The sequence below is a fragment of the Phalacrocorax carbo genome, chromosome 14, assembly GCF_963921805.1.
Source record: "Phalacrocorax carbo chromosome 14, bPhaCar2.1, whole genome shotgun sequence".
NCBI lineage: Eukaryota > Metazoa > Chordata > Aves > Suliformes > Phalacrocoracidae > Phalacrocorax > Phalacrocorax carbo.
Genome location: NC_087526.1, coordinates 17,128,942 through 17,155,593, shown reverse-complemented (window position 1 = coordinate 17,155,593; position 26,652 = coordinate 17,128,942). Strand labels below are relative to the sequence as shown.

General features: G+C 53.6%; 1 protein-coding gene across 9 annotated transcripts in view; it reads left to right on the top strand.

Moving 5' to 3' along the window:
- The window catches only part of CHD6 (chromodomain helicase DNA binding protein 6), a 93,844-nt gene extending 71,434 nt beyond the window's left edge, over positions 1-22,410 (top strand). For 4 of the 9 annotated variants that reach the window (XM_064465089.1, XM_064465088.1, XM_064465085.1 and 1 more), the window contains 16 exons: positions 1,428-1,587; positions 2,020-2,109; positions 3,106-3,209; positions 3,884-4,013; positions 4,301-4,361; positions 5,052-5,109; positions 5,779-5,998; positions 8,119-8,327; positions 9,480-11,015; positions 11,620-11,768; positions 12,037-12,243; positions 12,946-13,392; positions 14,084-14,275; positions 16,089-16,208; positions 17,266-17,370; positions 19,434-22,410. In XM_064465089.1, coding sequence (XP_064321159.1) covers positions 1,428-1,587; positions 2,020-2,109; positions 3,106-3,209; positions 3,884-4,013; positions 4,301-4,361; positions 5,052-5,109; positions 5,779-5,998; positions 8,119-8,327; positions 9,480-11,015; positions 11,620-11,768; positions 12,037-12,243; positions 12,946-13,392; positions 14,084-14,275; positions 16,089-16,208; positions 17,266-17,370; positions 19,434-20,324 — 4,679 coding nt within the window. In that variant the 3' untranslated portion in view covers positions 20,325-22,410. The remainder of the gene's footprint in view (positions 1-1,427; positions 1,588-2,019; positions 2,110-3,105; positions 3,210-3,883; positions 4,014-4,300; positions 4,362-5,051; positions 5,110-5,778; positions 5,999-8,118; positions 8,328-9,479; positions 11,016-11,619; positions 11,769-12,036; positions 12,244-12,945; positions 13,393-14,083; positions 14,276-16,088; positions 16,209-17,265; positions 17,371-19,433) is intronic. The other 5 variants (XM_064465090.1, XM_064465093.1, XM_064465087.1 and 2 more) reach the window with 4 other exon arrangements.
- Positions 22,411-26,652: the final 4,242 nt, after the last annotated feature.

Sequence of the window (26,652 nt, the reverse complement as noted above, 5' to 3'; positions counted from 1 at the left end):
TCAGAATGGCTTTTCCCACCTGTGAAACCTCCATGTGGCCGTGGCCAGAGGAACAGCAAACCCATCTAGCCTAACCTCAGGAGCTGGAGGAGAGCAGAACCCTCCAGTCTGGAGCAGCCACGTGGCGGGCCCTGCTGTGCCTCACCAAGGAGCCTGAGGTACCACTCATGTTTGCAGAGAGCTGGTCAGGTGAGACATGCTTGGGGCCTCCCTGAAGTGCAGAAAGCAACAGCAACCTCCGGCCCTTGCTAGTGCAGCCTGGGGCTGGTCATTCTCAGTCCTGTATCCGTGTGACTATGAGAGGCCAGCACAGCACACAGGCAGACCAACTCAGAGCTCTGCTTTGATCCAGCCCTGTCCTGCCTCCCATCCTGGAAGAGGCCAAGCTGCTGAGGAAGCAGTGTTTGCCCAGAGTTCACCAGGCCAATTTGGTGCTGGGGACAGGAGCCCTGGTGCCCACTGCAGACTTCCAGCAGCCACCTGGGCTGGCGAACCTCGTACTGTCATGGAGCTGCAAACTTTATGCAGGTGTTGAGGACACAGCGATGATCTCTTTTCTTCCCTGGTGTCACAAGACCAGATGGGTGGGATGGGACTGTGGAGAAACTTCTTTCCTCTCACACACATAGACAGGAGAGGACATCTGCAGGACCCTGCCTCGGAAGCAGCTGCCCAGGGAGGCAGCTCATCCCTCTCAAAAGACTCCAAACAATAGTGGCCCCGCCAGGGGTTGTTTCCATGTTCTGCTGTGAACTCACATCTTATTTCAAGGTTGAAAATGTATTTAATTTTCAGCTCCAGTCACTGGATCTCATTTTATCTTTGTCAGCCAGATGCGACTGTGTTTCTTTTCCCTTTGTTACCTTTGCCAAGTGTAAATGCCCCCTGCAGTGGTCTAGTTCCCAAGCAGCCTTCCTCCTGATTCATGGAATAGGAAACAACCCTTACAGACCAGATCATCAGGATTGTCTTTTGGTCTTTGATCATTTGGGAGCCTCTTGTTTGAACTCTTGTCCCAAATCACTATGTTATCCCCGTAGGGTGAACTTCAGAGCTGGCTGTAGTGTCCAAGTAAGGCCATGCCCAGGACCAAGGTCCCTTCCGTGCTTCTGTGTGATATTTTTATACATCAAGGGGCCACGTTGTCCACTGGGCTCAGCATTGCACTGAGAACTCAACAGCAATTCAGTTTCTGTGGTGATCCCCAAGTTTTTCTTTGAGATGGAGCCCCTCCTGCTGTGCATTTACCCGGTGCACTTCCCCAGTCCTGACTCGCCAATCTGCAGCCAGGAGCTTTGCCCAACCTCCTCCAACTCCCTGACACTGCTGCCCTGCCAGTGCACCGCAGCACCAGAGATGCCTTGCGGCACTGTCCAGCCTGGCCCACAGTGTCCATGGTGCTCACTGGCTGCCACTTGCTGTTACAGGCTTGTCAGCACCAGTGCCCAGAGGCAGGAAGGGGAAGAAGACGAAGAACCAGATGCTGCTCCCCGAGATAAAGAACGCAGACTGGCTCGCCACCTGCAACCCCGAGGTTGTCCTGCATGACGACAGCTACAAGAAGCACCTCAAACAGCACTGCAACAAGTGAGCACGGGAGCCCACGCTGTGTCGTGGAGACTGTGGGCTGAGGGCCTTTAGCGTGGGGAGGGTGGGGGGGAGCTGCAAAGAACTCGCAGCCCGTGCAGGATCACCATGCCCTGGCTGCTGGCCCGCTTTTGTATGCTCCTCCAGCTAATGGGATCTGTGTCCTGAGCAGCAAACCTCTGGCTGCAGGGCCCCAGGAGTTCACAGGGCTGGGCACTGTGGCAGGACACCGTATGGCCAGTGTGCATCCTGCTTTGAGAAAGTGGGTCCTCCCATGTAGGGGAACACAGTGTTGAGCAGGTTTCCCTGGCCTTGCTGACCCTCAGAGCATCCCCCTGCAAACGCTCTGGTGAGGCCTGTTGGGCCAGTGCCCAGGCTAGTGTCTGAGCACCTGTATGCTAGCGTGTGTTCCTCTCTGCTGCCCTGGGACAGGGTTCTGCTGCGGGTGCGAATGCTCTACTACCTGAAGGCTGAAGTGCTGGGGGAGGCCGCGGACAAAGCCTTTGAGGGGACACCCGCCAGGTAGGGACCTTACGGTGAACCCCTGTGATGCTTCCTAGGGTGGTGGTGGCAGTGCTCGAGCACTATCACAGCCATCCAGCCCAGCCATGTCTGGGCTCACCATGGCTCCGTGCGAGTCAGACCCTGTGGTCAAATCCCCAAGTCTTGCCCAGGCAAAACTTCATGGTTAGGTGGCAGCTCTGCCTGAGCAAGGACCACAGCTATGGCAACCCTGTTGAGGCAGCTCTGAGGCTGCCAGCCTGGGGGGTGGTGAGGACACTCAGGGACACCCTGCGGCCTGCGGGAAAATGTTTCCATGGGCTGCCTGACAAATTGGCCTTTAATCCAAAGTGGGACCCCACAGAGACATTGCCCAGTTCCCAGGGCCAGGTCACAGAGCAGAGCGTGCCCCATCGCTGTGGCCTGCAGTCCCTTCCCAGCACTAAGGGCAAGGGGGCCAACAGGCTCTGTTGATGCCACTGAGCCTGCAGCCTGCCAGCTCCTGACCTTCCTGCAAAGACTCAGCTCTTGATGCTTCAGAGAGAAATGTGATATGCTGAGCTTCATTTCCTAGAGCAGGGCTTGCTGTCTTCCCCTGCACAGCTCTGTCAGCACAAGTCTGTGTGGAGGGGATGTTGCAGCCCACCCCACCAGACATGCTATTTTTGGGGGCTGGTAGGTTTGAAGTACTTTCCCCCAAGAGATGCTGTTCAGATGGTATGGGATCTCCAGTCCTCTGGTGCTGCTTGCATGGGAGGGGAGAGTGTCTGTGCAGCCTCCTCATCTCTGGAGAAGGAGGAAGGGAAAGGCAGCAGGTTGTAGTGGAGCTAAGGCTCCAGCTCTCTGACCCCTGGGAGATGTGCACGCCAGGCCATGATGGAGCCCCAGGCCAGCTTTGCATTCATTAACTGTCCCCAAGCCAGCAAGTGATGGCTCCTGCCTCCCCTGCCCCTGCCCAGCAGTGCCCAGTGCACTCCAGTGTCTGGTGAGGCTGGGATCATACCTTGTCTGCCACAGGGAGCTGGACGTGCTACTGCCAGACATTGACTACGTGGAGATCCCAGTGGACTGGTGGAATGCTGAAGCCGATAAATCCCTGCTCATCGGTGTCTTCAAGCATGGTGCGTACCCAGCTTGTCTGGTGGGTGCTGGTGCATGAGAGGGACCCAAGTGGAGCACCCAGCCAGAGCTCCGGTACCTGGCGGGAACGTCACATCAGTGCTCGGGGCCAGAGCTGCAGCCACGCTCTGCAGCCGCACAGGGCCAGGGCAGCTCTCTCCAGGGACTGGAAGCTGCGGCACTGCCAGCTCATTTGGGTGGTGGGGTGGGCGCGCTGCAGTGCCCAGGGTAGCCATGCCTGGTCTCCTCTGGTTTGCCAGGAGCAGCATGCAGTTGCCATGTGAGGGTGAGGAGGAAGGCAAAGAGCCTCTCCTGGCATCCCCAGTCTTGTCATGAAGTCACCCTGCAGCTTTCAGGAGCCGCGGGTCTGTTTGCTCCGAGCTGCAGCCTGTTGTGGGTGCTGTGCATAGCTCTCCAGGAGCTGTGCTACCTACCAGGCAGGGCTGCCTGGTGGGTTGGAATGACTGACCTTTCTTGCCTGCTGCCTAGGGGTTGCGGAGCAATTAGCAGCTTTTGGGAAAGTGTTCTGAATTTCTGGGGGTGAGAAGTGCTCTCACAGCAGCACAGCAAGAGTTGGGTGGGGAGCTGTGTCCCACAGAGCAGGAGGTTCGCCTGAACCAGGCTCAGGCCTGGCTTTGTGTCATCCTCCTTTTTGATGGCTCGTGGATGTTGGCAGGTTATGAGAGGTACAACGCCATGCGGGCGGACCCGGCGTTGTGCTTTCTGGAGAAGGTGGGCATGCCAGATGAGAAGCTGCTCTCTGCAGAGCAAGGTGTCAGCGACGGGGCCCAGGACACTGCTGAAAGGTGAGCAGGGGATGAAGCCAAGCCCTTGGGGGCTGCCTGGCTCGCTCCTGGGGTCTGTGTCAGCAGTGGGGCAGTACTGTGGGGTGAGCTATGTGCAGGGAGGAGGAAGAAGGCAGATTGTGTGTCCGAGCACAGTGGGCAGGGGGAAAGGCAGTGGGGAGCTGGCTCCCCAGTATGAGGTGGAGGGATGGCATGAACACCAGTTCTCCATTCCCTCCTGCCAACAACTGGCACAGCCAACGGGGCTGTGCTGCCACTACCAGGGACTAATTCACTCTCTTACCCAGGGGCAGCATGGACAAGGAAGAGAGTGGTGGAGAAAAGCTGGAGGGGCTGCCAAAGCAGGAGGTGAGTGGGATTCACAGTGATCAATGCATGTCTGCTGCTGCCAGGCCTGCCCTCACTGCAGGCTTGGCTCATCAGCTCTGCTGCGGGGCAGGGGGAACCAGTGCTGCTTGTGACCCTGCTCTGTGCTGGCTTTGCCATGCCGTGCACAGGCTCTGCCCCACACTGTCTGCATCATCTCTGCTCACTGGAGCACAGCCTCTGTGTATTTCCCGTGGACCTAGCCAGCACCCGCCTTGTGGGGAGCTGAGGGGGATTGAGGGCTGGGAACAGCCAGGGGTGCTGGCTCTCCCACTCAGCCTCAGGAGCTACATGAGGCCCTGGCAAAGGAGTCAGGGACGTCCCAAAAGAAGTGGCCCTGGGGGAGAGGAGAAGCAGTGAATGAGGGAGCACGGGAGGATGCAGGGTTTGAGCCGCAGAGGCTGTTGCACTGCTACTGCTCTGGGCAGTGGCACTACAGTCTGTGTCACTGAGGTGGACCTCCCCTCCAGGCCCAAAATGGGTAGCACTGCCCCTCTGAGCTGTCACCTCCCCTGTCCATGCTGCTCTGATCCCACGTGCTGACTGCAGCCAGCGACTGCACATAGTTCTGCCCATCCTGCCACCCTGTACCCTGCCAGGGCTGGGTGGGCTGCAGGTGTGGGGGGTTCTGTGTGGGGCTGAAGAGCCCTCTCTGATGGTTTCCTTCTGCAGGACATCGTGGCTGCTGGGGTGGGTGAAGCCAGTGAGAAGCAGGACGAGCCAGCGGCAGGTGAGGCCGTATCTCCCGCAGCACAGCGCGTGGCTTCCCAGGGGCTGGCATGGCACAGCCGGAGCCAGAGCACTGAGCCAGAGCACCCAGGCGCTGCTGGGTTGGGGGGGCATGCTGCTCTGTGATAGTGAGCGAGGTAGCTTAACCTGGGCAGGCTCCTGTCAGGGGCCCTCCTGTGCAGACTCACATGCGACCCCAGGGCAGGCCCTATGGCAGGACAGCCAGGGTCCAAAAAAAGAGTGTTTCCAGCCAAAGCCAGCCAGGGGTGACTAGAATACAGGTACCTGCATGAGATAGCGCATGCAGCATCTCTGCAATGGGCAGTGCCAGCAGATGCCATGGGCTGGCTGGCCCTGCTGCTGAGCAGGGAGCTGCAGTCCTCCCCCACTCATGGCCTGGCCCAAAGCCATCGTTCCTACCCCGATCTCTGCCTCTGGGCTCTCTCTGAAAAAAGCTCAGACATAGTGAGGCTGCGAGCCAGTAGCTTTTGGGGTGCAGAGGCCCAGGCGTGGTCCCCCATCTCACAGCCCCCCACTCATGACTGTGATCCCTGGTGTCTCCCATGGGAGGGGGAAGGTGGGAGGGAGCTCTCGGAGCCAGCTGAAGGGACACGGGAACCTGTGGCTTTGAGTGTGCATTAAATACTAATGTCCTTGCTGATGTTTGAAGCCCAGGATGGCTCCGACTCAGACAGATCCTGCTGGCCTGTCTCATCTGCCCTCACAGCCAGACTGCGGAGGCTCGTCACTGTCTACCAGCGCTGCAACCGCAAAGAGCTGCCTCCCCGCGCCGAGATGCTGGTGCCCGGTAACCATGGATACTGGCTGCAGGACGAGATGTTCAGGAGAGCCTCCGAGATGGACTCAGTGAACAAAGAAATGCAGAAAAGGTAACGCAGCAGACAGTCCTTTCCAAAGCTGATATAGGCCAGTTGAAATCCTTTCCCCCCTGGGTTTACCCAAGGAAATGTCACCACGGCTGTCTGTGCAGCCAGCTGCCCGCATGGCAAAGGCACGTGGGTCATTGCTGGGCAGGGAATGCTGCTCCCAGCTGTGAGGGAGCCGTGTGGCTCTGGCAGCCAGCCCAGCCGGGGAGCAGCTTCCAGTGTAGTTTGCAGGTAGCAGCTGGTGACACGGTGAAAGGAAACAAGGGGACAACTCTTCAGGGTCAAACACAGTGTCTGCTGGGCCAGGGATTGCCCCCAAACTCCAGCAGAGCGGGGGTGCTGCTGAGCCGTGTTGTGCACTTGGGACACACTGCGGATGAGGGGTGACAGATGAGTGCTGTCACAGCCCACATATGTAGCCTTTCTGAGCCTCGTGGGTCTCACGCCACTGTGTTAGCCTCCTGCTCGTGGCCTCAGGAGCCCAGTGGTGGCATATCCTGGTTGCAGCGTGCTCACATTTCGTTGGCATCCCGGTATGTGAAGGACGGTGGGACCATCCTGGTACCCCGAATGGCTCTCTGCAGGAACTGGGGAGGAGGGTGTGCAGCAGGGTGATGCTGCCTCCATCACTGCCAGTCACTGGTGTGCAGCCCTGGGACTTACTGAACTGCAGGGGCTCTCTGTGGTCAACAGTCCTTGATGACTTTGTCTCCTGTGAACCTCTCCCTGTAGCAGTAACCACTTGGTATCTGTGCTGCCCTGTGCTCTCTGTTCACGGCCTCCTTGTATGGAAGCTGCTCCAGCCTGCTGATCTTCCCTCTCCCCTTTCTCTGGACCTCTTCCAGTTGTACCAGCCCCTCTTCAAGGTGGGGGCATCAGTGGTTGCGCTGTGGACACTACAGCAGCCTGCTATTTCCCGCTCTTTAATTCTGTGGGCTTTTTTTGCAGGAGTTCTCTTTACAAGAGTGTCCTAGGCCATTTCCCACCCGCCTTTAATTTGAGGCCTTTCAACAAATCCCCATTGGGCTCCTTGATTTGGATCACTGATTTTTTAATGAACTTTATTTTTGTTATTCTCCTTTTTGGAATGAAATATCACTGCAGATGGCTCATGACCCCTGGGAGCAGGGGTGGAAATGCTGGTCTAGGTGTATTTTGGTCAGTTGGTGAGTGCTGTGGGTGCTGTCACCCCGTCTGCTCTCCCTTGACATGTCCTATCTGCTTGCTGGTGCTGGCTCAGAGCTGCAATTCAGAGGAGCTGAGATTTGACTTTAAGCTTTCTTCAGCCAACACCATTCACCTCTCTCTGCCATGACCTGCTCCTGCACTTGCCCTGCAGTTTGCACCCTGGTCTGTTCTCTGTGGCCTGGTTCTCTGTGCTCTGTTTACCCGGGGCTGTATTCGCCCAGGATGCTCTTTACCATCTCTGTCCTGGATCATTCCTTTGAGTGATCCCCACGAGGTGAAAGCTCAGAGGGTCCAAGCCAGAGCGAAAGTTGTGCTCTAACAGTGCTGTAACTGAAACCTCCTCTTGCCATGGCTGCTTTCCTTCAGTGGGCAGGGGGTGACACCCACCCCTGGCACCCAGGAGTCCACAGGAGTCAGCAGGGTGGGTGGTATTTGTTACTGAGACCCTTTTGGCAACAAACCCCAGTCCCAGTTTCCCTCTGGAATAGTCTGGATGAGAACGGTGTCTGCAGGACCTTCCTTTCTAATTCCTGGTACAGAGCTGGCCTTTCCATGGAGGTGATGAGACAACTTGGTGTGGCAAGAAGCGAGTAGGTGAGATAGGTTTGTGCCTCCGCAGGAGCTGCTGGAGGCTGCACCCCATCGGCAGCACAGCCCGGAGCTGCACTTACTGTTTTTTCAAACAGCCAGGAGTGTTTATTCAACAGTGAACTAAGAGCCAGAAGCCCCATGGCCTTCACTCCTCCTCACTATGCACCATAAGGCAGAGGATCTCAGGTTGTGGTGGTCTCCCCAGAGTGCTCCTTCTGGCAGCATTCCCAAAACTGATGGGCAGTAAATAGATAGTCCTCTCTGAGCCTCTCTGCCTGGTGCCTTGCCCGTGCTGGGACCAGAACGTGTCTCAGTGGTGATCCTGTCTCCTCCCTGCCCCACAGGTGGACCAGGAGGGAGCAGGCAGATTTCTACCGCACTGTCTCCTCCTTTGGGGTTATCTATGACCAGGAGAAAAAGATCTTTGACTGGGCCCAGTTCCGAGCCATCTCTCGACTGGAGAAGAAGACAGATGAGAGCCTGGAGAAGTACTTCTACAGCTTCGTGGCCATGTGCAAGAATGTGTGTGGTCTCCCACTGTGGAAAGAGGATGGTGAGTGGAAATTGCATGGCCTGTGTGGGGGTAACAGTAGGTCCATGTAGCCATAGGTCAGAAATGGTCCCACTGCTCTCGTGGAGCAGGAGAGCAAAGGAGGAGTGTCAGGGACAGTTGGAGGTTGCAAGGCTCCAGGCAGGCTGTGGGCTTGCAGAGCCCACATGCATTTCTGGCTGCCTTGTCATCACTGTGTACCACCTCCCCAGCGCAATGGGAAGGTAGGGCAGCCACGTGGGCTCCAGCCGCTGCTCTCACAGGTCTCATGGAGCTCTCCCATGAAAACATGACTAATTTTATCCAAGACAGCAACCTCTAGATGTGAGGGAGGAAAAGTAGAGAAGCAGCAGATCACATCTCCTCCACACTGGAGCTGAGGGTTGTTTGGGTGATCCGTATTGCTGCTTTCTTTCCAAGCATCTCCCTGCTGGCACTGAATAGAGTCCACACAGTGCCTGTGCCATGGCATAGCTGACTAGAGAGCTTTGCTACAGCATAAAGGGAGTCTGAAACCACTGCAGGAGGCTTAGGAAGCCTGGCCAACACACAGGGCATCTGTTTTCTCAGAGTGCCCTGCAGAGCCCCAGCGCGTTGGCACCGTGCAGGACATGGCAGATGAAAAACTGCTTGGGGGCTATTCAAGCACAAAGTGATTTGATTCTAACAGCAGCAGAAAGGATTTCGTCTCAGACTTGTCAGGAGGTCTGGTCTCAGGCGCAGTTCCTTGGATGTGTGCGTTAATGCCTTAATTCCTCGTCAAAAGAGCTGAACAAGTTGAGGGACTCCCTCCCCTGAGAACCTGGTGAAGGGCTACCAGAGGCTCACACTCCAGGGAGCTGCTCCACCGGCAGGTCCAGGCAGCTCTAGCACTGCTGGCACTGATGGAGCAGAGCTCAGTCAAGACTCTACAGCCGAGTGCCGCTCTTGGTCCAGTGGCTAAAATCGAAGGAGTATGCTCCTGTGTGTCCATTTGGAGGCAAATGAATGGAAGGTGGTGAGACTGGGAAAAGAAGCCTCAATGGTGGCTACAAGTGCTCCCCTCACCTCGCCTGCAGTCTGTGCAAGAGTTAAACTCACCTTGCTCATCACTGCCTCTGAGTAGCTCTCATCAATCTGTATAACGGGGCCTTGGCTTTTCTATCCCTGCTGTAGGTCCCCCAGACCCTGACATCTACGTGGAGCCCATCACAGAGGAACGCGCTGCCAGAACCCTCTACCGTATCGAGCTTCTGCGAAAGGTGCGCGAGCAGGTGCTCAAGTGTCCGCAGCTCCACGAGCGGCTCAAGCTCTGCCGGCCGAGCCTCTACCTGCCGGTGTGGTGGGAGTGTGGCAAACATGATCGGGACCTGCTGATCGGCACCGCCAAGCATGGCCTGAATCGCACTGACTACTACATCATGAATGACCCCCAGCTGTCTTTTTTAGATGCATACAGGAACTATGCCCAGCATAAAAGAACGGGGCTCCCAGGCCCAGAAACTCTGTGCTGCCTTTACCAGACTAACTCCAAACTCTACAGTTCCCCTCTGTACAGCCAGGTGGACCGGACTTGTGAACCCCTGGAGCATGAAGCCGAGAGTCAGATCAAGCTAGACACCGTAGACAACACTGTGTCCCAGGCTGGGGGCAGTCCGCCAGACGCAAACTGTGAAACATTCATGTCTAACGTCCAGGACATAATTTCCAGTAACTATGATGAGAGCTCTCTGCCGGACTCGTTGGTATGCATGATGTACGATGAGAAGGCCTGTAACAGCGAGCAAAGCTCCCTTGCCCGAGACAGCCCAAGTTGCACAGATGTTGGAAGCAGCGTTGCTAAACTGTCTGAGGGCAAGCTAGAGGGGGACGAGGATCCGTCCAGCTGCGATGCAGATGCCATGAGAGAGACTCCGTTCCTAGAGGGTTTGCAGGTGGGCTGTGACCGAATGGATAGTCAGAACGAGGAAGCTGAACCTTCACCTTCTACCCCTGAAAGTGACCCTTCACAGAGCATCCCAGCAGAACTCTGTGAAGCCTTGCAGCAGAAGGGAGACCTCACCAGCTCTGCACCAGTGCTGCCTGAGCACGGTGCCATGGAAGGGGTCATAAGCATGGGGCTCTACAGTCCCAGTCTTCATAACTATGAAATAAAGGTTCCTCCTGAGAAGAGGTTCATCAGTCTGCTGCAGGAGAAAGGAATGGAGGCAAAGTCAGCGCCAAGTCAGAGCCACAGTGAGGAAGATGATGAGGAAGAAGAGGATGATGATAACTTCGAGGCAGCAGCAGATGTTGTAGAAGACCTGAGTGGCCCCAGGACCAGAAGCAGTTGTGACCCTGAGGCTAATGAACTGGGGGGCGAGGAGCAGAGCTCTGGTCTCCCCACACCTGAGGACACTTGCCCAGAAGATGTGAATGGCGAGAGAGAGTCCCTGGGGCTGGGGACACCCGAAGGGCTGGGGGAGCCCAGGCCAGAGGGCACCCTGCAGCACTCACCAGGCCAGGCTCAGAGCCAGGCTTTCAGCCTGCCTGCGCCTCTGCTGGGGGCCACAGGGGCAGAAGCCCCCGGTGCCCGTAAGGAGGCCTGGGGCCAAGTGGCAGAGGGCCAGGCATGCTGCAGAGAGGCCCTGCACCCTGAGACCCAGGAGGTGAAGCAAGAAGACTGTGAGAAGAGAGATGAGGGGGAGAAAGCCAGCAGCAGCCAGAGTCAAGGTACAGTCCTGAGAGCTCCCTCTGGTTGACAGTCACCTCCAGCTGGGCTGGGAGGGACCTGCTATTCTCCCTACAGAGCCAAAGCCTTGGGACTGCTGAGACCCTGGAGTGGCCTCTCGTCTGCAGGAGTTAGGGTCCCTCTAGCTGATGTGATAGGGGAACAAAGGCTTGGTGGCTGCATTTGCCAGTAGGGCTGGCCAGAACACCCCACCCGGAGCCCCAGCAGCCCTTCTGCCATGAGCATCCCATGGAATGCAGGATGCCCTTCCCTTCCTGACACAGGGCACTGCCTGAGGAGCAGCTCCTGCTGGAAAGGCATGTGCCCTCCTCCTTGCCTGCCCAGGTTAATGGGGAAGGTCAGGGATGGGGGCCACTGCAATACAAGCCCCCCAGACTCAGCCCAGGGGAGTGCTGGCCCTTCCTGAGCAGTGTGGGCCACCTGCCATGTCCCAGGGCTGCTGCATTTCTTGGTGGCTCGTTGGGGAATGGGACCCTTGTGGAGCCAGCTGGGTGCTGGGGTGGGAAGGTATGGGGAGTTGTTCTGCCCTCGAGAAGGCAAGAGAGGCAGGGTGGTCATGGGCTCTGTTCTCTGTTGCTTTCTCAGATGGTCCTGAGAAGTACTTGGAGGAAGAGAGCAAGAGTTGTGCTTCTGTCCTGCCTGGGGAGATTGATGACCTTCAGGATGCCCGGGCACCGACCATAGCCCAGCTGCTGCAGGAGAAGACACTTTACTCCTTCTCTGAGTGGCCTAAGGTGAGTTAAAATTAACACCGTTTGTATTGCAAGTGCGTAGTCCTGACCAGCAGTGGCTCACACAGCTCCAGCTCTGCCTCCTGATCCTGGGCACACGACTCCCCACATGCTCTAACTGAGGTGCTCTTCACAAGCGCACACGCCATGGACATGCCTGCCCCAAAGCAAAGCTGAGGTCACCAAGGCTGGGTTTGTCTTTAATCCTGAGATGACACAGACGAGTCAGTCATTCGAGTCACAGCCTGCCACTGTTCAATTCTGTTTGCAGGACCGTGTGATCATCAACCGCATTGACAACATCTGCCATGCCATCCTGAAAGGCAAGTGGCCTTCCTCCAGCCAGCAGTTTGAGACACAAAGCCTGCTGACGGCTCCAGCAGTAGCCAGCAATGCCAGCATCAGGAACAGCTTTGCCGAGTCAGAAGCCCCCGATCCCGGCTTCAATAATGGGGTGTTAATCTCACAGGTACAAAAGGTGAGGGGGGCCCTCGGGCAAGGGCAGGCTTGGGACTCTGGGATGAAGCATTGCCCAGAAGTGCTCAGGAGTTTCGCAAGCAGGGCCTGGGTTTTCACTGCCTCTTGGTGCCACTTGTGGTGCATAACACATGGATAAGCCACTTGGTCCCCTCCACTGAGGGCTCCTGGTGAGCTCCCCATGCTCTCAGTCCCCCCCCAGCCCTGCTCCCCTCCTAGGAAGGTGGCTGTTCTGCAGCAGCCTCGCAGCTCCTGCAGCTGTAGAAGTGCTTCCAGAGTCAGTACTGGAGCACCCAGCATGGTCAGAGGGAAAAGGGGACGCTGCCCTGGTGTCCCAAAGGTAAGGGTGCAGGAGAGGGCACTGCCCCATCAGTTACCAGCTCTCTCTCTCATCTCCCCTTTCTGTTGGACACAGCGCAGAGACAGAAGCTGCTGGCCTGGGGCCCCATCCTGGCTGCCCAGCAGCTGGCAGAGCACCCAGGGTTATAGCACCTTGGGAGATCAAAGTGTGTGTGAGGGTGCTCCTGCAGCATCCTCACACAGGGAAAGAGAGGTGTGATGTGCCCAGGGAAAGGGCATTCTACAGGGCTCCTGCAGAGAGGCAGAAGAGCCTGACCATTAGCTCAGTGTTAGTTTGAAGAGGTGTGGTCCCTGGGCAGTGCGCAAGCAGCTGTAACCCTCTCCATGGCTTTGATACACACAGGAAGGTTTCCTGACCCCTGCCTTTGCAAAGGATGAGCGGAAGCACAGGAGGCCCTATGAATTCGAGATGGAGAGAGATGCTAAACAGAGGAGCTTGGAGCAGCTAGCAGCAACCCATGCTCATCCACCCATTGTGCTGAACGGCTGGCGCGATGCAGCGGTGGACTTGTCCAGAACCTCTGATGTGTCCCCGGGGAACTCCTCTCCTTTCCCCCTGAACACAAACATGCCCAAACTGGGGACTGTGAACACCCTCCAGGGCTCCCTGGGCATGGACTTGTCTGGAATCCTCCAGGCAGGGTTAATCCATCCTGTCACAGGACAAATTGTAAACGGCAGCCTCCGAAGAGACGATGCTGCCATGAGGCGGAGACGGGGCAGGAGAAAAAATGTAGAAGGGATGGACCTCATTTTCTTGAAGGAGAGGCCTCTTCCAACCAGGCTGCAGGTGCGTTGATGCTTCCCCCTTTCACATGGCCCCAGTGGAGTCAGCACGATTTGTCCCATGGTCCACCTCTCCCCTAGAAGCTCTGCTGCCCATGGCAATGCGGGACCTCCTCCAGGACAGCTTGGCTTGTGCTGGAGCAGGCAGGAGCAGATCCTACTCCAGGTGGGAAGACAAGTTTTCCCCCTGGCTTGCAGCACTCTGCCTGGAGTGCCTGAGTCCTGCTAAGCATTATCAAAAGCAGCTGTCCCACGTCAGGGTGTGTCTAGGGTTAGAGAACATGAGGAAGGGCCCCTGGCTGCATTGAAGCTGTGGCCAAGAGCCTGCTGCACCCTTTCTCCTTCTACCCTGGAATCACTCAAAGAAGACTGGGGCTCTGGGAGCAAGACCAGTTCCTCTAGACCACTTTTAGGAGTGATTTGGGGGAAAATTGGCCCTCCTGGTGATTAGGGTGTTTCCAGGTGCGTTCAGAAGCATCCCCCAGCTCTCTCTGCCCTCCATGCTACCAGTCCTGGAAACTGAGTGGAAGTGTAATGTGGTGGTGGTTGGTGATTTAAGGAACAGGCACTGGGAATATACGGATTAATCTGTGTGATGGGAGCAGATGACCTGCTTTGGGAGCTCTGCTTAGCTGGGTGCGCACGCATCACTATGTGCTGCTGATGGGCTCTCCCTGCTCCTCCCTCCACGTCAGGATGTTCAGGAAGACCAGCCGCAGCCCCCCCAGAACAGTCCCCTCCCCGACGGCCCGGTTGCTGCTACCTCAACTCCACAGCCAGTCCCAGCTGCAGGCAGCCAAGCAGAGAAGGCTGTCCCGAATAAGAGTCTCCTCGACTGGCTCCGTCAGCAGTCTGACTACACACTCGACGTTCCCAGCTTTGGCACAGTAAGGGTGGTCTGTGGTGGCACATGTGTGTGTATCTGCCTTGTGTGTTGCCCTTTGTGTTAGGTTTTCGGAGGTTGCTCTTGAGTTCAGTGCTTCCACGGAGTGTCTCAAAATGCAGCCTTTTCCCCTGTCCCATGGCTTGTGGCGTTCAGCAGGGCTGTTTGGGAGGTTCACCTTACTTCTGGGAGGCGGGCACGGTTCCCTGTACAGCAGTGAAAGGCACTTCCTGAGCTGTGTCCTCCTGCCCCAAGGTCCATTCTCCAGCTCCAGTGCATCTGTCTGTCCGGTGCACAGTTAGTCCAATGTCTTGCAGAAGTGCCAGGGATGGGGAGAGATGGGAAAAGAGATTTGGGATGCTCAAGGTCTGCCTGTGTTGCTCCCTTTCACCTGGGATCATTTTAGACAGTGCTGTTGTTGTAGATAAGGTTCCCAGACAAGAGGAGACCTCCTCTATGTAAAAACTGGACTGACGCGGCTGTGTTGCAGACTGCAAAAGGCTGCGGTTGCATGGCTGCGGGTGCTGTCAGAAAGCAGAGTGGCAGAGAGTGGGGTGCAAAGTCTGTGTGATTCTTCTTGCCATCTGATAAGCATCCACCTCTTGGTTTCACAGATTGGTTTGCTCCAGGTTTTAGCTTATTTAGCATGTGGTAGGCAGATCATGGGCTGTAAAACAGAGGAGGAAAAAATGTGGTGGTAATACACAAAAGACTCTGCGTCTTGATCCTGGAGGATTGTGTGCCTGAAGCAGAGATGCCCTAGAGCTTAGAGAACAGGCAAGCCATTAAGGTTTTGGAGCTTGTTAGAGATGAGAGATGAGGAGCCCAGCATTTGCTCGGACAGGACAGCCCTTGCTTTTCAAAGTCTGGAGATACATGCAGCATTGTGTCCAAGGCCAGACTCCCAGGAGCACGACAAAAAGCAGTCAGATGATGGAGCAGGTGTGGAGGTGCCTTCCTGCTCCTTTCCATCACCCTTGCCTTCCATGGGGGCTTACTGGAGCTCGCCCAGTCTGGCCATGCTGCTGGTGAACCTCTTGCTCCCAGCAAGCCTCCAGTGCCCTGGGCCAGCCCTCCAGGATTTCCCCTGTGAGGGTGGGTGTCGTCTCTCCAGGTAGGACGGATTGACAGCTGCTTTGGGGTACTGTGCAGCTCATCTTGTTGAAGGGCAGGTGAAGCTCAGGGTCTTTTCTTTGACTCTCAGGAATCAGAGCCTGCAGCAGTTCGTTATAATGCTACATCCCTGCAGGCACACTGACACCGGGACTCAGTGCTTGGCACCACACTCAGGTGTGCAAGAACTCAGCTGTAGCTGTGTAAGTTGTGGGTCGGGAAGGACTCTGATCCCAAAGAAACATGGTGCAGCAGCCCTGCAGTGAGAACAGCTGAAATGGGAGCAAAACAAAGCACAGGTGAGCTGGAGAGAGCAGGTAGCTCTATCAGACTGACACGAGATGGCACACACAGATCGGTTCTCACTTTCTTTCCTAGCTGTAGTTAGCGCCCCATTTACAGATGCACGTATATGAATTGGCAGCAGGTTACAGTTGTAAGGACTGGAGGGTAATTAGAAAGAGCTGGAGCAGTCTAAGCAGGGTACACTGAACACCCCTTTCTACCTGCAAATTAATCACTCTCGTTTGAGATTTGGCCTTTTGGCAGAGACCAGCTTGTGCCGCTTGCACTGCTCCCGCCCAAGTCTGCAGGGACCCTCTGTTCTTCAGGAGTTCATCTGTGCTGCTCTCCTGCAGGGCTTGTAGCCATCCAGGCTCATTAAGCCATCTAGTCTCATTATCATTGTCTTCTTTGCGCTCCAGAATTTTTCAGACAAGCCCAAGCAGAGGAGGCAACGCTGCAAGGACCCCAGCAAATTGGACATTAACTCACTCACGGGAGAGGAGCGGGTGCCTGTGGTACATAAGGGTACCGGACGGCGGGTAAGCAAAGGCCTGTTCTGCTGTCTGCCCTTGGTGTCTTGAAATGCTTAGCAGACCCCAGGCTCACCTGGAGGGGGATTTAATCCAGAGAAGCCTATGGATGGGACAAAAGTCTGGAAGATGTCACTCTTCTACACTATCCTGTGACACATATGTGCCCAAGGGAACACAGACCTGTTAAATAAGTGACTTTCTACGTGAAATAAGGAAAGTTTGAGTGTTCACCCTTGCCAGGGTACACAGGCGCCGCAATGGCAAAGGGATTCAGCCTTTGGCTTTAAAGCCATCATCAGCACAGCCCTGGCTGGTGCTTCCCATTCTGGATTTGACTGTTCCCCTTGAATTCACTGCAATAGGCCGCAAATTTTAATATTGCCATGCAAATATCTTCGTTTTGTTCCTCCTTATGAGGTGCAGGCAGGGCATACCAATACCCGTCCAAGTGGTGGGCATGCAGGAAGTAGGGGGTTTGAAGGGCTTTTTCTTGCTTACTGAGCAAGGAGCATGGATTTACTTGTCTGCAGTTTAATCTCCAGGGCACTGATGTTCACCTCTGTGAATGAGAAGGGATGTTCAGGGATAGTTTCCACCCAAATTCAGTTCTTAAATACACCCGGGACTGCACTAGGTCAGAAGGTGATGTGACATTAATCATATCTAAAACCAAAACTAAAGAGTGAGGAAGAAAGAGGCTGTTTCAGCCACATCTGTGTTTCCCTCTGTTACACCCACGATGGGCATTGAAGGCCTGGGTGAATTGGTGGGTTTGTCCATTTCTGAGCAGGGCTTTTGTGGAAGCTCTGTCTCCATCGCTTGTTCGTGGGGAGGGCAATGGGACGGGCCACAAAGGCTGAACTTGCCTTTTCTCCCTGAACTGTGTGCCTGGAGGCAGCAGGTGCATACTGAGTCCCTCAAAGATGTGCAGCAAGGGAAGAGTCTCTGCCCCAGCCAAATTGCAGCCCAAAGCAAGGAGCTAAGGGAAGTGTAATCGTATTTCTTGTATTATTTTACATAATTCTTTCTGCAATAGAGGTCATCCTTCTGCTGTGTTTTATAGTTAGGGGGAGCCACGGCACCAGCATTGAAGGAATTGCCAAGGTGGCTTGATGCAAACTTGGAGTATGCTGTTGCAGCTGACTGGGCTGACATTGTTAAGCTTTCAGTAAGTTAGAGCTTTTGGAGAAATCTGTATCATGTCATCTTTCTTTCCCCTCCCCATCCCCACAACCTTTCTCCAGTGAGGATCTGGGAGCTGCGAGGCAGGACCTCAGCTGCGCACGCGGGAGGGGATAGCTGCAGGGCCGGCAGCGGGGCCAGCAGCACCGGGGCACTCGCATGGCAGAGAGGGAGGTTGGGCGCCTGCCACAGCTCAGCGGCGCAGCCAGGGGAAGGAGAGAAGAGGGTCAGTGCCCTGGGAACAGGGCGCAGCAGCCCAGGGTGACTGTCCAGAAAGCCTCGGGATGCTTAGAAATAGCAGGGGCAAGACAAACACCCTAGGAGCAGTAATCCACCCCAGGTGCTGGGCAGCAGGGAGTGGACAAAACACATTCTCGCAGGTCAAATTTTCAAAAACGCCCTCAGCCGAGGCTTTTCATCAGCTCCTGCAAACTCTGCCTGTGCAGCCCTGGGCCCGCTAAAGGCCCGCAGGTCACCAGGCCTGAAGGCTCAGACACTGGCATGGAGAAGGGCAGGACAGAGCCTCACCTCACCGCGTTCATTCACCCTGTTTGTCTCGCCAGTCCCTGCCCCGGTGCGTGGCAGAGCCTGTGGAGGAGGAGTGCTCTCCCCTCTGGCACACAGGCGCTGCCAGATCGCCCTCCCCTGCCCTGCGGGCTGGCCTCATCCAGACTTCTCCCTACGGTTCCTCTCGCCTGCTCCCTGTTTTTGTGTCTTCAGTGGTTTGTGTGATGCCCTTGCAGGGGGCTGGAGGGGGAATCAATTGGCTTAGAGGTTTGTACTGCTCTCAAATTTGCTTTTAATTAGCGCTGGAGATTGGCATGGTCTGTCCTACTCACCAGGAAACAGCTCCACATTCAGGCTGGCGTCAGCAGCCTGTCTGGGCAGCCAGCACCTGTGCGAGCTGGGGGCTCTTCTGTGCCTTTGTTTGCAGGGGACGGTCTCTTTGCCAGCAGGAGTAGCTGTGTGCCTGGCCACCGCCCCGGGCACCCGCTCACGTGCCCTGGTTCAGCGGCTGCATGCCCATTAGCATTCGCACCCCCAAGCCCCATCAGCACTTTGCTTTTGGCGAGTGTGCATCCATCCTGGCACGTGCATGCAGAGGGGCCTCCGGCTGCTCTGGGCGCTTGGGCAGGGGGGAGCCTGGGGTCAGCTGCCCTGCAGAGCCCGGGCATGGTCATGGTCCCAAGCAAGGTTTTCCCACGTGCCAGTGGGAGCAGAGCAGAAGATTCTCCCTCTTCGGGCAGCAGCTGTGCTGTATAGACTGCCAGGGTCATTTGATTCAAATTTCTGCACTGCAGGTGTCAATGGGAAATACTTTTCCTACCTAAATCAGTTATTGGAAATGGTTCAAAGAATGGCGATATCAAAACTCAAGGGAGCCACAAAGGGAAATGTTTAAATGTCTGTGATGAGGATGCTGGAGTTTAAAACTGCGCTATGGATCCCCTGGCACTGCCCTGCGTAACCGGGCAGTCTCACCCACTTGTGGCCGCTGGGTTTTGGTCCCATATCTGAATGCTCAGAATAACCTTCCTGGCATCTCAGTGAAGCTCTAACTGGGAGCTCCTCAGATAGCGTGTCCACCCTCTGTGTGTCATCCCATGCAGCTTTGCTGTCCTGCAGAGCATTGAAAATTTTTCCCTTCGCATCTAAAAGACACGATTTTTCACCTGTTGCTGAAGCCACAATTAAAGCTGGGAAGGGAGCTAAGTTGGCATCTGATGCAGAGCTGCCCCGGTGCTTCTCGTGTTGTGAACAGCCGATGCTGAGGGCTCGGGGGAAAATGCGGGGTAAAAACGTGCTTCCTCCTTTCCTCCCTGGGCGCTTTGACGCTGCAGTATCATGCCAGGGCAGAGCGAGGGTGTTTTGCATTTGGCAGCATCCCTTGGGGAAAAGTTGTGTGTACCTCTCAAATTCCATATCATGTAGGCAAATATTTCTGTGCTGACACCATCTGGGATGCAGATGCGAGCACAGAGAAGCCAGATTTCCTTTGATGCAGTAATAACTACCGGGTGTTCTCTGTTGTGTGTGTTTCGTTTTCAGGGCTACTTACCGGAAAGCAAATTCAATCGCATCCTAACCGAGCCTGTGCTCCGAGACGCGGGGCCCCGACGGAGGGGGAGGAGGCCCCGAAGCGAACTCATTAAAGGCCCTGGCGTCATAGCAGACTCTTCTTCTGGAATGGGACCATTGTTCATGAACGGACTGATTGCTGGGATGGATCTAGTAGGACTTCAGAATATGAGAAACATGCAAGGGATCCCTCTGACTGGGCTGGTTGGGTTTCCTGCTGGATTTGCAGCAGTGCCTGCCGGCGAGGATGTGAAAAGCACCCTGAGTATGCTGCCCATGATGCTGCCGGGCATGGCTACCGTACCACAGATGTTTGGCGTTGGAGGACTTCTCAACCCCCCCATGACAACTACTTGTACTGCAAGTGCTCCGACTTCGTTAACAAGCACAACAAAAAGTGGTACAGCCAATGTAGAGAAAGCTACTGAGGATAAACAGAGTAGCCAGGAGGTGAAAAAAGAAACTCTCTCGGAAGACAAGCCTGGTCCTAGTTCGTTTTCTAATCAGACAGAATCCGCAATAACTACCAGTAGTGCTGTAGCTTTTAACCCGTTTCTTATCCCAGGGATGTCTCCTGGACTGATCTATCCCTCAATGTTTCTTTCCCCTGGCATCGGCATGGCGCTGCCCAGCATACAGCAAACCAGGCACTCAGAGGCAGCGAATCTGGAAAGCCAGAAGCGGAAGAGAAAGAAAGTGAAAGGGGAATTGGCAAACCCAGAGCCAGAAACTGTCTCGCTGCCAGAAAAAGAAGCTGCAAACAGTCAAAACTGTACAGAGCAAACACGGCCTTTGTCAGCAGAGAAAGAGCAGGACGGACCAGCAGAGGAGGAGCGCGAAGCGGCTCGCGATACCAATTAGAACTTTTGTTTCATTGAAAAAAAAAAAAACACAAAAAGATTGTGGCTTGTGAGTTTCTTATCCCATAAACTCTTTGTTACTTACCCTCCTGTCCCGCTCCGCCTTCATAAACCTGTGTTTCCATGAGTAATATTATCTACCTAATTCCCTGTCAGAAAAAAAAACTCTGGTGACATGTTAATAGTTGCAGGGTCTTGCCACTTTATTAGATAAACAGTGTTGTCTAGCTAGTATGGGAGGCACCGAATTCTCGTTCTGTTTTTCCAGTCGTTCATCCCAGCCGACGATAGCAAATCCAGTACTCGGTCACCCCCCCAGAATTGCTCACTGCTTTGAGACGAAAAAGCAGCAAAAAAAACAAGAGCAAAAGAAAAGTCTGTACCTCTTGGTCTACACACAGACAAGGGTATTTCTGTCTACAGTGACACTGAATGAAAAAGCCTGTATTTGGGGGTAAAAAGCACAGCTATAGTAAGTGCTAATGTGTATTTTTGATTTAAAGTATTTCCCTATTTTATCATGGTTACTAGAATAGTAGTATAGACAGAAGTATATAACTAATGATTGAAAATGCATATATTCATTTCTTTGAAAGGAAAAAGCATTACTGGTAGTGATACAATTTCTTTATCAGCCCCACCTCAAAGGTTTGGAGACAAACTGCAGCGAGTGAAAGTATGACGTAGACATTCTTTTATATTGTTTAAAACCAAAGTTTGGTTTTACATTAAGTGGAGTTTAGTTGCCTTTCCTCAATAGCTACAAGAACTTTTCAGCTTGAGCTGGAAAGGTTTTGCACATCTTGCATGAATTTTTTGGGATTACTGTACCTGTAGCTACCAGTTTCTTCATCATTCTGCTAGTGGTCAGTTCTCCTCTATGGCGTTAGTTCTCATCTATGGCATTAGAAGTGCTGTAAAGGTATATTTTTTTCCAGCTGTGAACAGGCCACACTGATTTTAATGCTTTTATATGAACACTGAGGCTTTTTAAGTTTTTGTATTTTACACTCCTTACCCCAGAAGCAACGTCCTTTCAGCAAACAAGGAAAAGGCTGTAGGCCAGCTTTCCTGTTCGGGGACTCCTCTAAGAAGGACCGTTGAGACTTTCAGAGCTTAAGTTTCTTCTTTTCTAACATTAGACTGTGAAGAGATGACCGTGGCTTCTTCTCTCCATTCCGTTTGCTATTGAACAGTGTTTCCGAGTCCCACCCCCATTGGCAAATTATTTCGACGTCTGCGTTTTAAACGGACAGGTTTTAATGCCATCGGCCCCCCCGCAGCTCTGGGTACTGAGACACCTCCACAGGCAACTCGACTCATTTCTCCTTCCCCTCACTCCTTGTTCAATTTTTCTTTCACTTGGGCTTGTTCTTATTTGCAGCTCATGGTCTGAGACTTGAAATAAACCCACGGTGGTGCAGCAGTGAGATAAAGGCAGGCTGGTGAGGGAGTTGGGAGCGTGCTAGTAATCGGTTTCACATTTGGTTGTCACAATTTACTGTATTTTTTACGTATTTTCTGTTACAGTTTTGCTAATTTATCAGATGGTCCAAATGTTTTGACATAACTATTTCAGTTTGCATTATTTATTTATGATGCTTTTTGTCATTGTCTTTTATACATTTGGGATTATAAATTATGTACATTTTAAAATTAGCATCTCAAAGAAGTCTGTTACCCATGGCCTAAAAAGCATTTGGTTTATATTTTCATGGAATTTATTCCCAGTTTACTGGATTGGATGATTTTTTTTAAAGTATGTAACCAATCATAATGCAACCCCCCGATAATTAAATGTGTTCTATTTAATAACATCCTTGTAGCATAGATACTGTATCACTATCGACAGATTTCTTAGAAATGCTGCTATCTCTATTTAACTAACATTTTGTTCAGTTTTGCCTCCAGTGGAAGCAGAAAGGGTTTTTTCAGCTGTTAAATCCAAAATCAATATAATTTATTTATGTAAAAAAAAATCACGATTGATATATTTTTGAACCTTTTAAGTACTAACTTTCTTTTTATTCAGTAGAAGAACATGTACTTGCCCTAAATCCTTAAAATACAAATGCTATAAAACTTCATATATCTTCAAAGCCTTACTGTGAATGGATACAGCAATCTCTTCAGAGTCCATTTCTTGTTACGGGATGGTTTTTCCAGGGTTACACGTGTAAGGAACAGGGTTTAAAGTGAAATTTATTTAATTAGCCAGCATGCTCTATACCTTGTTCTTCCCTGTCAGACATGTATGCTACGTCTCTGGGTGTTTAGGCTTCTCTTTGACTGCTACTTTGTGACCCTTTTGCAACCCGATATACTCTGTGGATTATTTAGACTGTAAGGCGTAAGTGGCTTCTTCTTATTTTCCATCATATCCAAAACAAATGCCAAACTTTCACTGGTTTTCATGGCTACTCACACAAACATACATTCTTCACTGAATGTGCTATCAAAATAAACTGTCTGTGCTCTTGAACATGGATAAAAAGAAAAAGATTTAAAAGTCAGATTTTTATTTTTTTAATTTAGTGACTAGATGATGCTTAACTTTCAAACTTGGCAGAGCCTTGCTACAGATGTATATAATTTTTTTCAGCAAATATATGTGAATGTTTAATTCACCTGACTCAGTGAGAAACATTACTTGCCTTTTTCTCGGCATGAATCCGTTGAGAGGCTGTCAAACCCAGCAGGCTTCTCCCTTCTTTAGGGTTGCTCTTCACGCACCACGAGATGTGCGTTACCCTGGGGAAGGGCTGCTCGCAGCTGACTCACCAGCTTTTCCTGCCATGGCAGGAGGTTACTGGGATAAACAGCCCCCCGCGCTGGGGCCAGCAGCTCCTTCACCCGGCGCCATGGGGGTTAACTCGCTATGCCACGTAGGTTAACTTGCCGTCAGCCCCGCTCGCGAGACGACTGAAGCAGCCCAAGCTCCACGGGCAGTTTAAGCACGCACCAGCGCACAGGGGCTCCCTGCCGGCCTGTGTCATCCAGAGGATGGGTGGAAGCCCAGAGGCTGGTCACGAGATCCCCCCGTACCAGTTACAGTCCCTTGCACTTACACGGCACCTCCCAGCAGAAGAGGTGTTGCGTTCCTCTTGCTGAGATATCAAGCGCCTCCGTCTAAGCCTTGTAAAGTGCTAATAGGTGCCTAATAAATGCCTGTCATAAATCTCAGTGTAAGGATCTCATGCTTTAGAACAGTAGGTATTAATTCAGTTTTTCAGGTGAATAAACAGATGCACAGGAAATGCTAAATAATTTCTCTAAGGTCCAGGAAAAAAGGCACAGAGTAAACCAAGATCTATCTTTCTCCCTCTGCCCTCGCATGAACACCTTGTCCCGGCATTTTGCTGCTGCGTTTATTTGGGGGAAGAAACAGGGAAGCACAGGGCAGAAGAGGCATCGGATACCGCTTCAACAGGGGCAGAGGAGGCGCAGCGATGGTGTGAACGCTGAGTTTCCACTTCCTGAGTGTCCCTTTAAATTCTGGTCCCGCACACTGCAGCCTTTCACCCCAGCATCGTTAATGCAGGGTATTTGCTTGGAGGACCTGCGGAAACCAGGCAGCCCCTTGGTACCTGGAGAAGCGTTCACGCTGGCGCTTGCGCTGTAAAGCGGGAGGCGGCCGTGGTGTGCTCTGTCTTGTCAGACGAGGGGTGTTATTCACCTTCTGGAGAAGAGCGAGTGGATGCGGTGGTGGAGGACGGGGCACGGGCGGGCGCAGCGCTCTCTTTGGGTTTTGTTTTGCAGGACCCAGGTGCCCTTTCCCGGAGCCTGAGGGAGTAAAATGCCCTGCAGCTGCTCGTCTCTGCACTCCTGTCCCTGCCTGATTTTTATCTGACAGGATACAGACAGAGAAGTACCATCGCACATTTAGACAGCGTCTTTCATTCTCTGTATGGTCACAAAAAGGTTGTTAATGAGTTCCCTCAGCACTAAACTAGTGCTGGTGTGCGTTACACACCCTAAGGGCAGACGTAGGAGTTCTGGTGTCTTGACAAAGTTACAAGGAAGGATTTTGGGTCTGAAACTCACCTGGCAGTGAGCAGAGGGCAGTTCCTCTAATGACATTTGGTTTGTATCAAATAAAACTTGAGCTTTTCAGTGCATTCATATTTTCCACTTCTTCAGGAGCCACTTCAGCTCCAGGGTTGCGGAGCACAGGCTGAGTCCCAGGAGGCCATTCTCATCACTTTTTACAACTGTAAGGCAATATCGAGGGCTTTACCGACCAGGTAGAAGCACTGTTGGCGGTCCCTGAATGCTTCACGCTACCTGTGCCAGCGCTCACAGCCAACACTCGCCGGCCAGCCAGCCGGGTGCTCAGCCACAGGTGCTGGGCAGACAGGCAGCACTGCCAGGGAGGGAGCTGGCCCAGTGGCCAGCAGAGCAGCAGCTCTGGAAAATTGGTGGTAAAAGAAATGCAGCTGATCTTTCCCTTCCCAGCTATCTGCGTAACATGCCCTTTACAGCTTGTATAGCTGCCCTGGGAGCATCAGCCTCAGCCTCCTGCTGTGGCTTTTGGGGCGTTTGCAGCTTCACGGTGCAACTGGGGTGGCTTGAGGTCATCAGTGTGGTGCCCAGGCAGCAATAATTCCTGGAGAATCCAGGTTTCACCTCAAAAGTAATAAAATGATGCAAGATCTCCAGCCCAGTAGAAAATCAGTCCCACTCCCATCTTGCATCATTAGCTCTCCAGAGTGATTTTAACTCGAGGAACGGCTCCATTTGGCACTGTTACCGTTACCCAGGCCTGGCTCCCGTTTGCCTGTGGTCCCGATGGGGACGTGACGCTACTGGTTTAGCCGGGAATTCAATACCAGTCTCGCTGAAAGCATCGGTTCGTGTGAGACTGGCACCAGCCCTTGGTGGGGTTTCAAGGAATAGCAGCGGCGGACGAGCAACCGAGGGGAGCAGGGGTCATAGCAGAAGCTCTTCAGCACATCTGGTTATCTCTCTTGGCTCCTGCCAAGTGTTTGGCTGATATGTTTTTCTGCTGGATATGCTGTAACAAAATGAGACATTTTATAGGAATAGCCTGTACCACGTAGAAAGACAAATTTTTAAAGGAAAACCCCACAATGTCTGATTTTCCCTCCCCTCCTCCCCCCCTGAAAAAAGGCAGAGATTTCTAACAGCGGAACAGATGCACAAAAAGCAAAGCTTGGGTCCCTCCAGGGAAGGCACTTTGTTCTTGAAGGAATAAATATGACTGTAGGACTCTGACTGCGTAGCCTAACTATCAGCAATTAAATGCATTTCCTGGCTTTTCATTGCAGTCAGTTTTCCTTCCTTTTATAGCAAATCTTTTTACAAACACATTTAGGTGTTGGATTAAAGCTGGGTTTTCGGGGAAAGCACTGACTTGAGCTGATGCTTGGTGAGGGACCGGCTCCACCAGCCTGTGGCTTCCCACTAAATGATCCCTGGGCTTTGCAAAAGAATGTTTTAAAAGAAATTAAACCCAGCATGTGTGGGACCATAACCCAGGGGAGGTCAGAAGCTGCTGCATGAGCAGGGAACACCGGGGCTGTGATCTGACAGCTGCTGTGAATTCGCCTCTGAGCATCATATTGTTCAAGGTACCGATGAGCAGGGTGGGGGTTTCATCCCCCAGTGGGAAAGCTGGGCTTGCTCTGGGCTTGCCCGGGTTTTCCCCTGTCCCATAACCTTGCAATAGCTCAGACAGGGCAGAACACCTGCAGCAGCAGTAGCTGACTGGAGAGAAACCATAAGGTGGTGGTTAAAGTATCCTCCAGTATTATGTGGGTTTGAAACCATCCCCCCTGTTTCTGCCACAGCGCTGCAGGCTCCGGGTCACACGAGCCCCTTCCAGGGGATACAGGAGCTGCCCCTGTCCGCAGGGCCAGTGCCTGCAGGGTGCTCCCAGCAGACACTGGGCGCTCCCAGAGGGGCGCAGTCATTGGTGCTGCCATAATGCAAGTAGGCCGCCAGTGCCCACGGCACCACCTCTTAATGCCTCTGATCGTCCCCCATGACTGAAATTGAAGTAGGCCTGTGCCCCAAGCGGCAAGTGAGCGTCATGCTGGTTGTCAGCCCCCTGTAGGGGCAGCTGAGCAGTCAGATGGACGCTTCACTGCAGATGCGGCATCATCCCACCAAGGCAACTCCCCGCGGGTGTGGGGGCGAAGGTGGGGCCCACGTGTAACCAACCTAGGGGCAGGGGCCACTGAGGAAGCGCCCCTGATGTGTGTTACGCTGGGCTGCAGGATGGCGCGGGAGGAAAGGCTGCTCCCACCACAGCCGTGGGCTGCGCTCGCCGGGGTGCGCGCATGGGGAGGCAGCCGCTTGCACCAGCA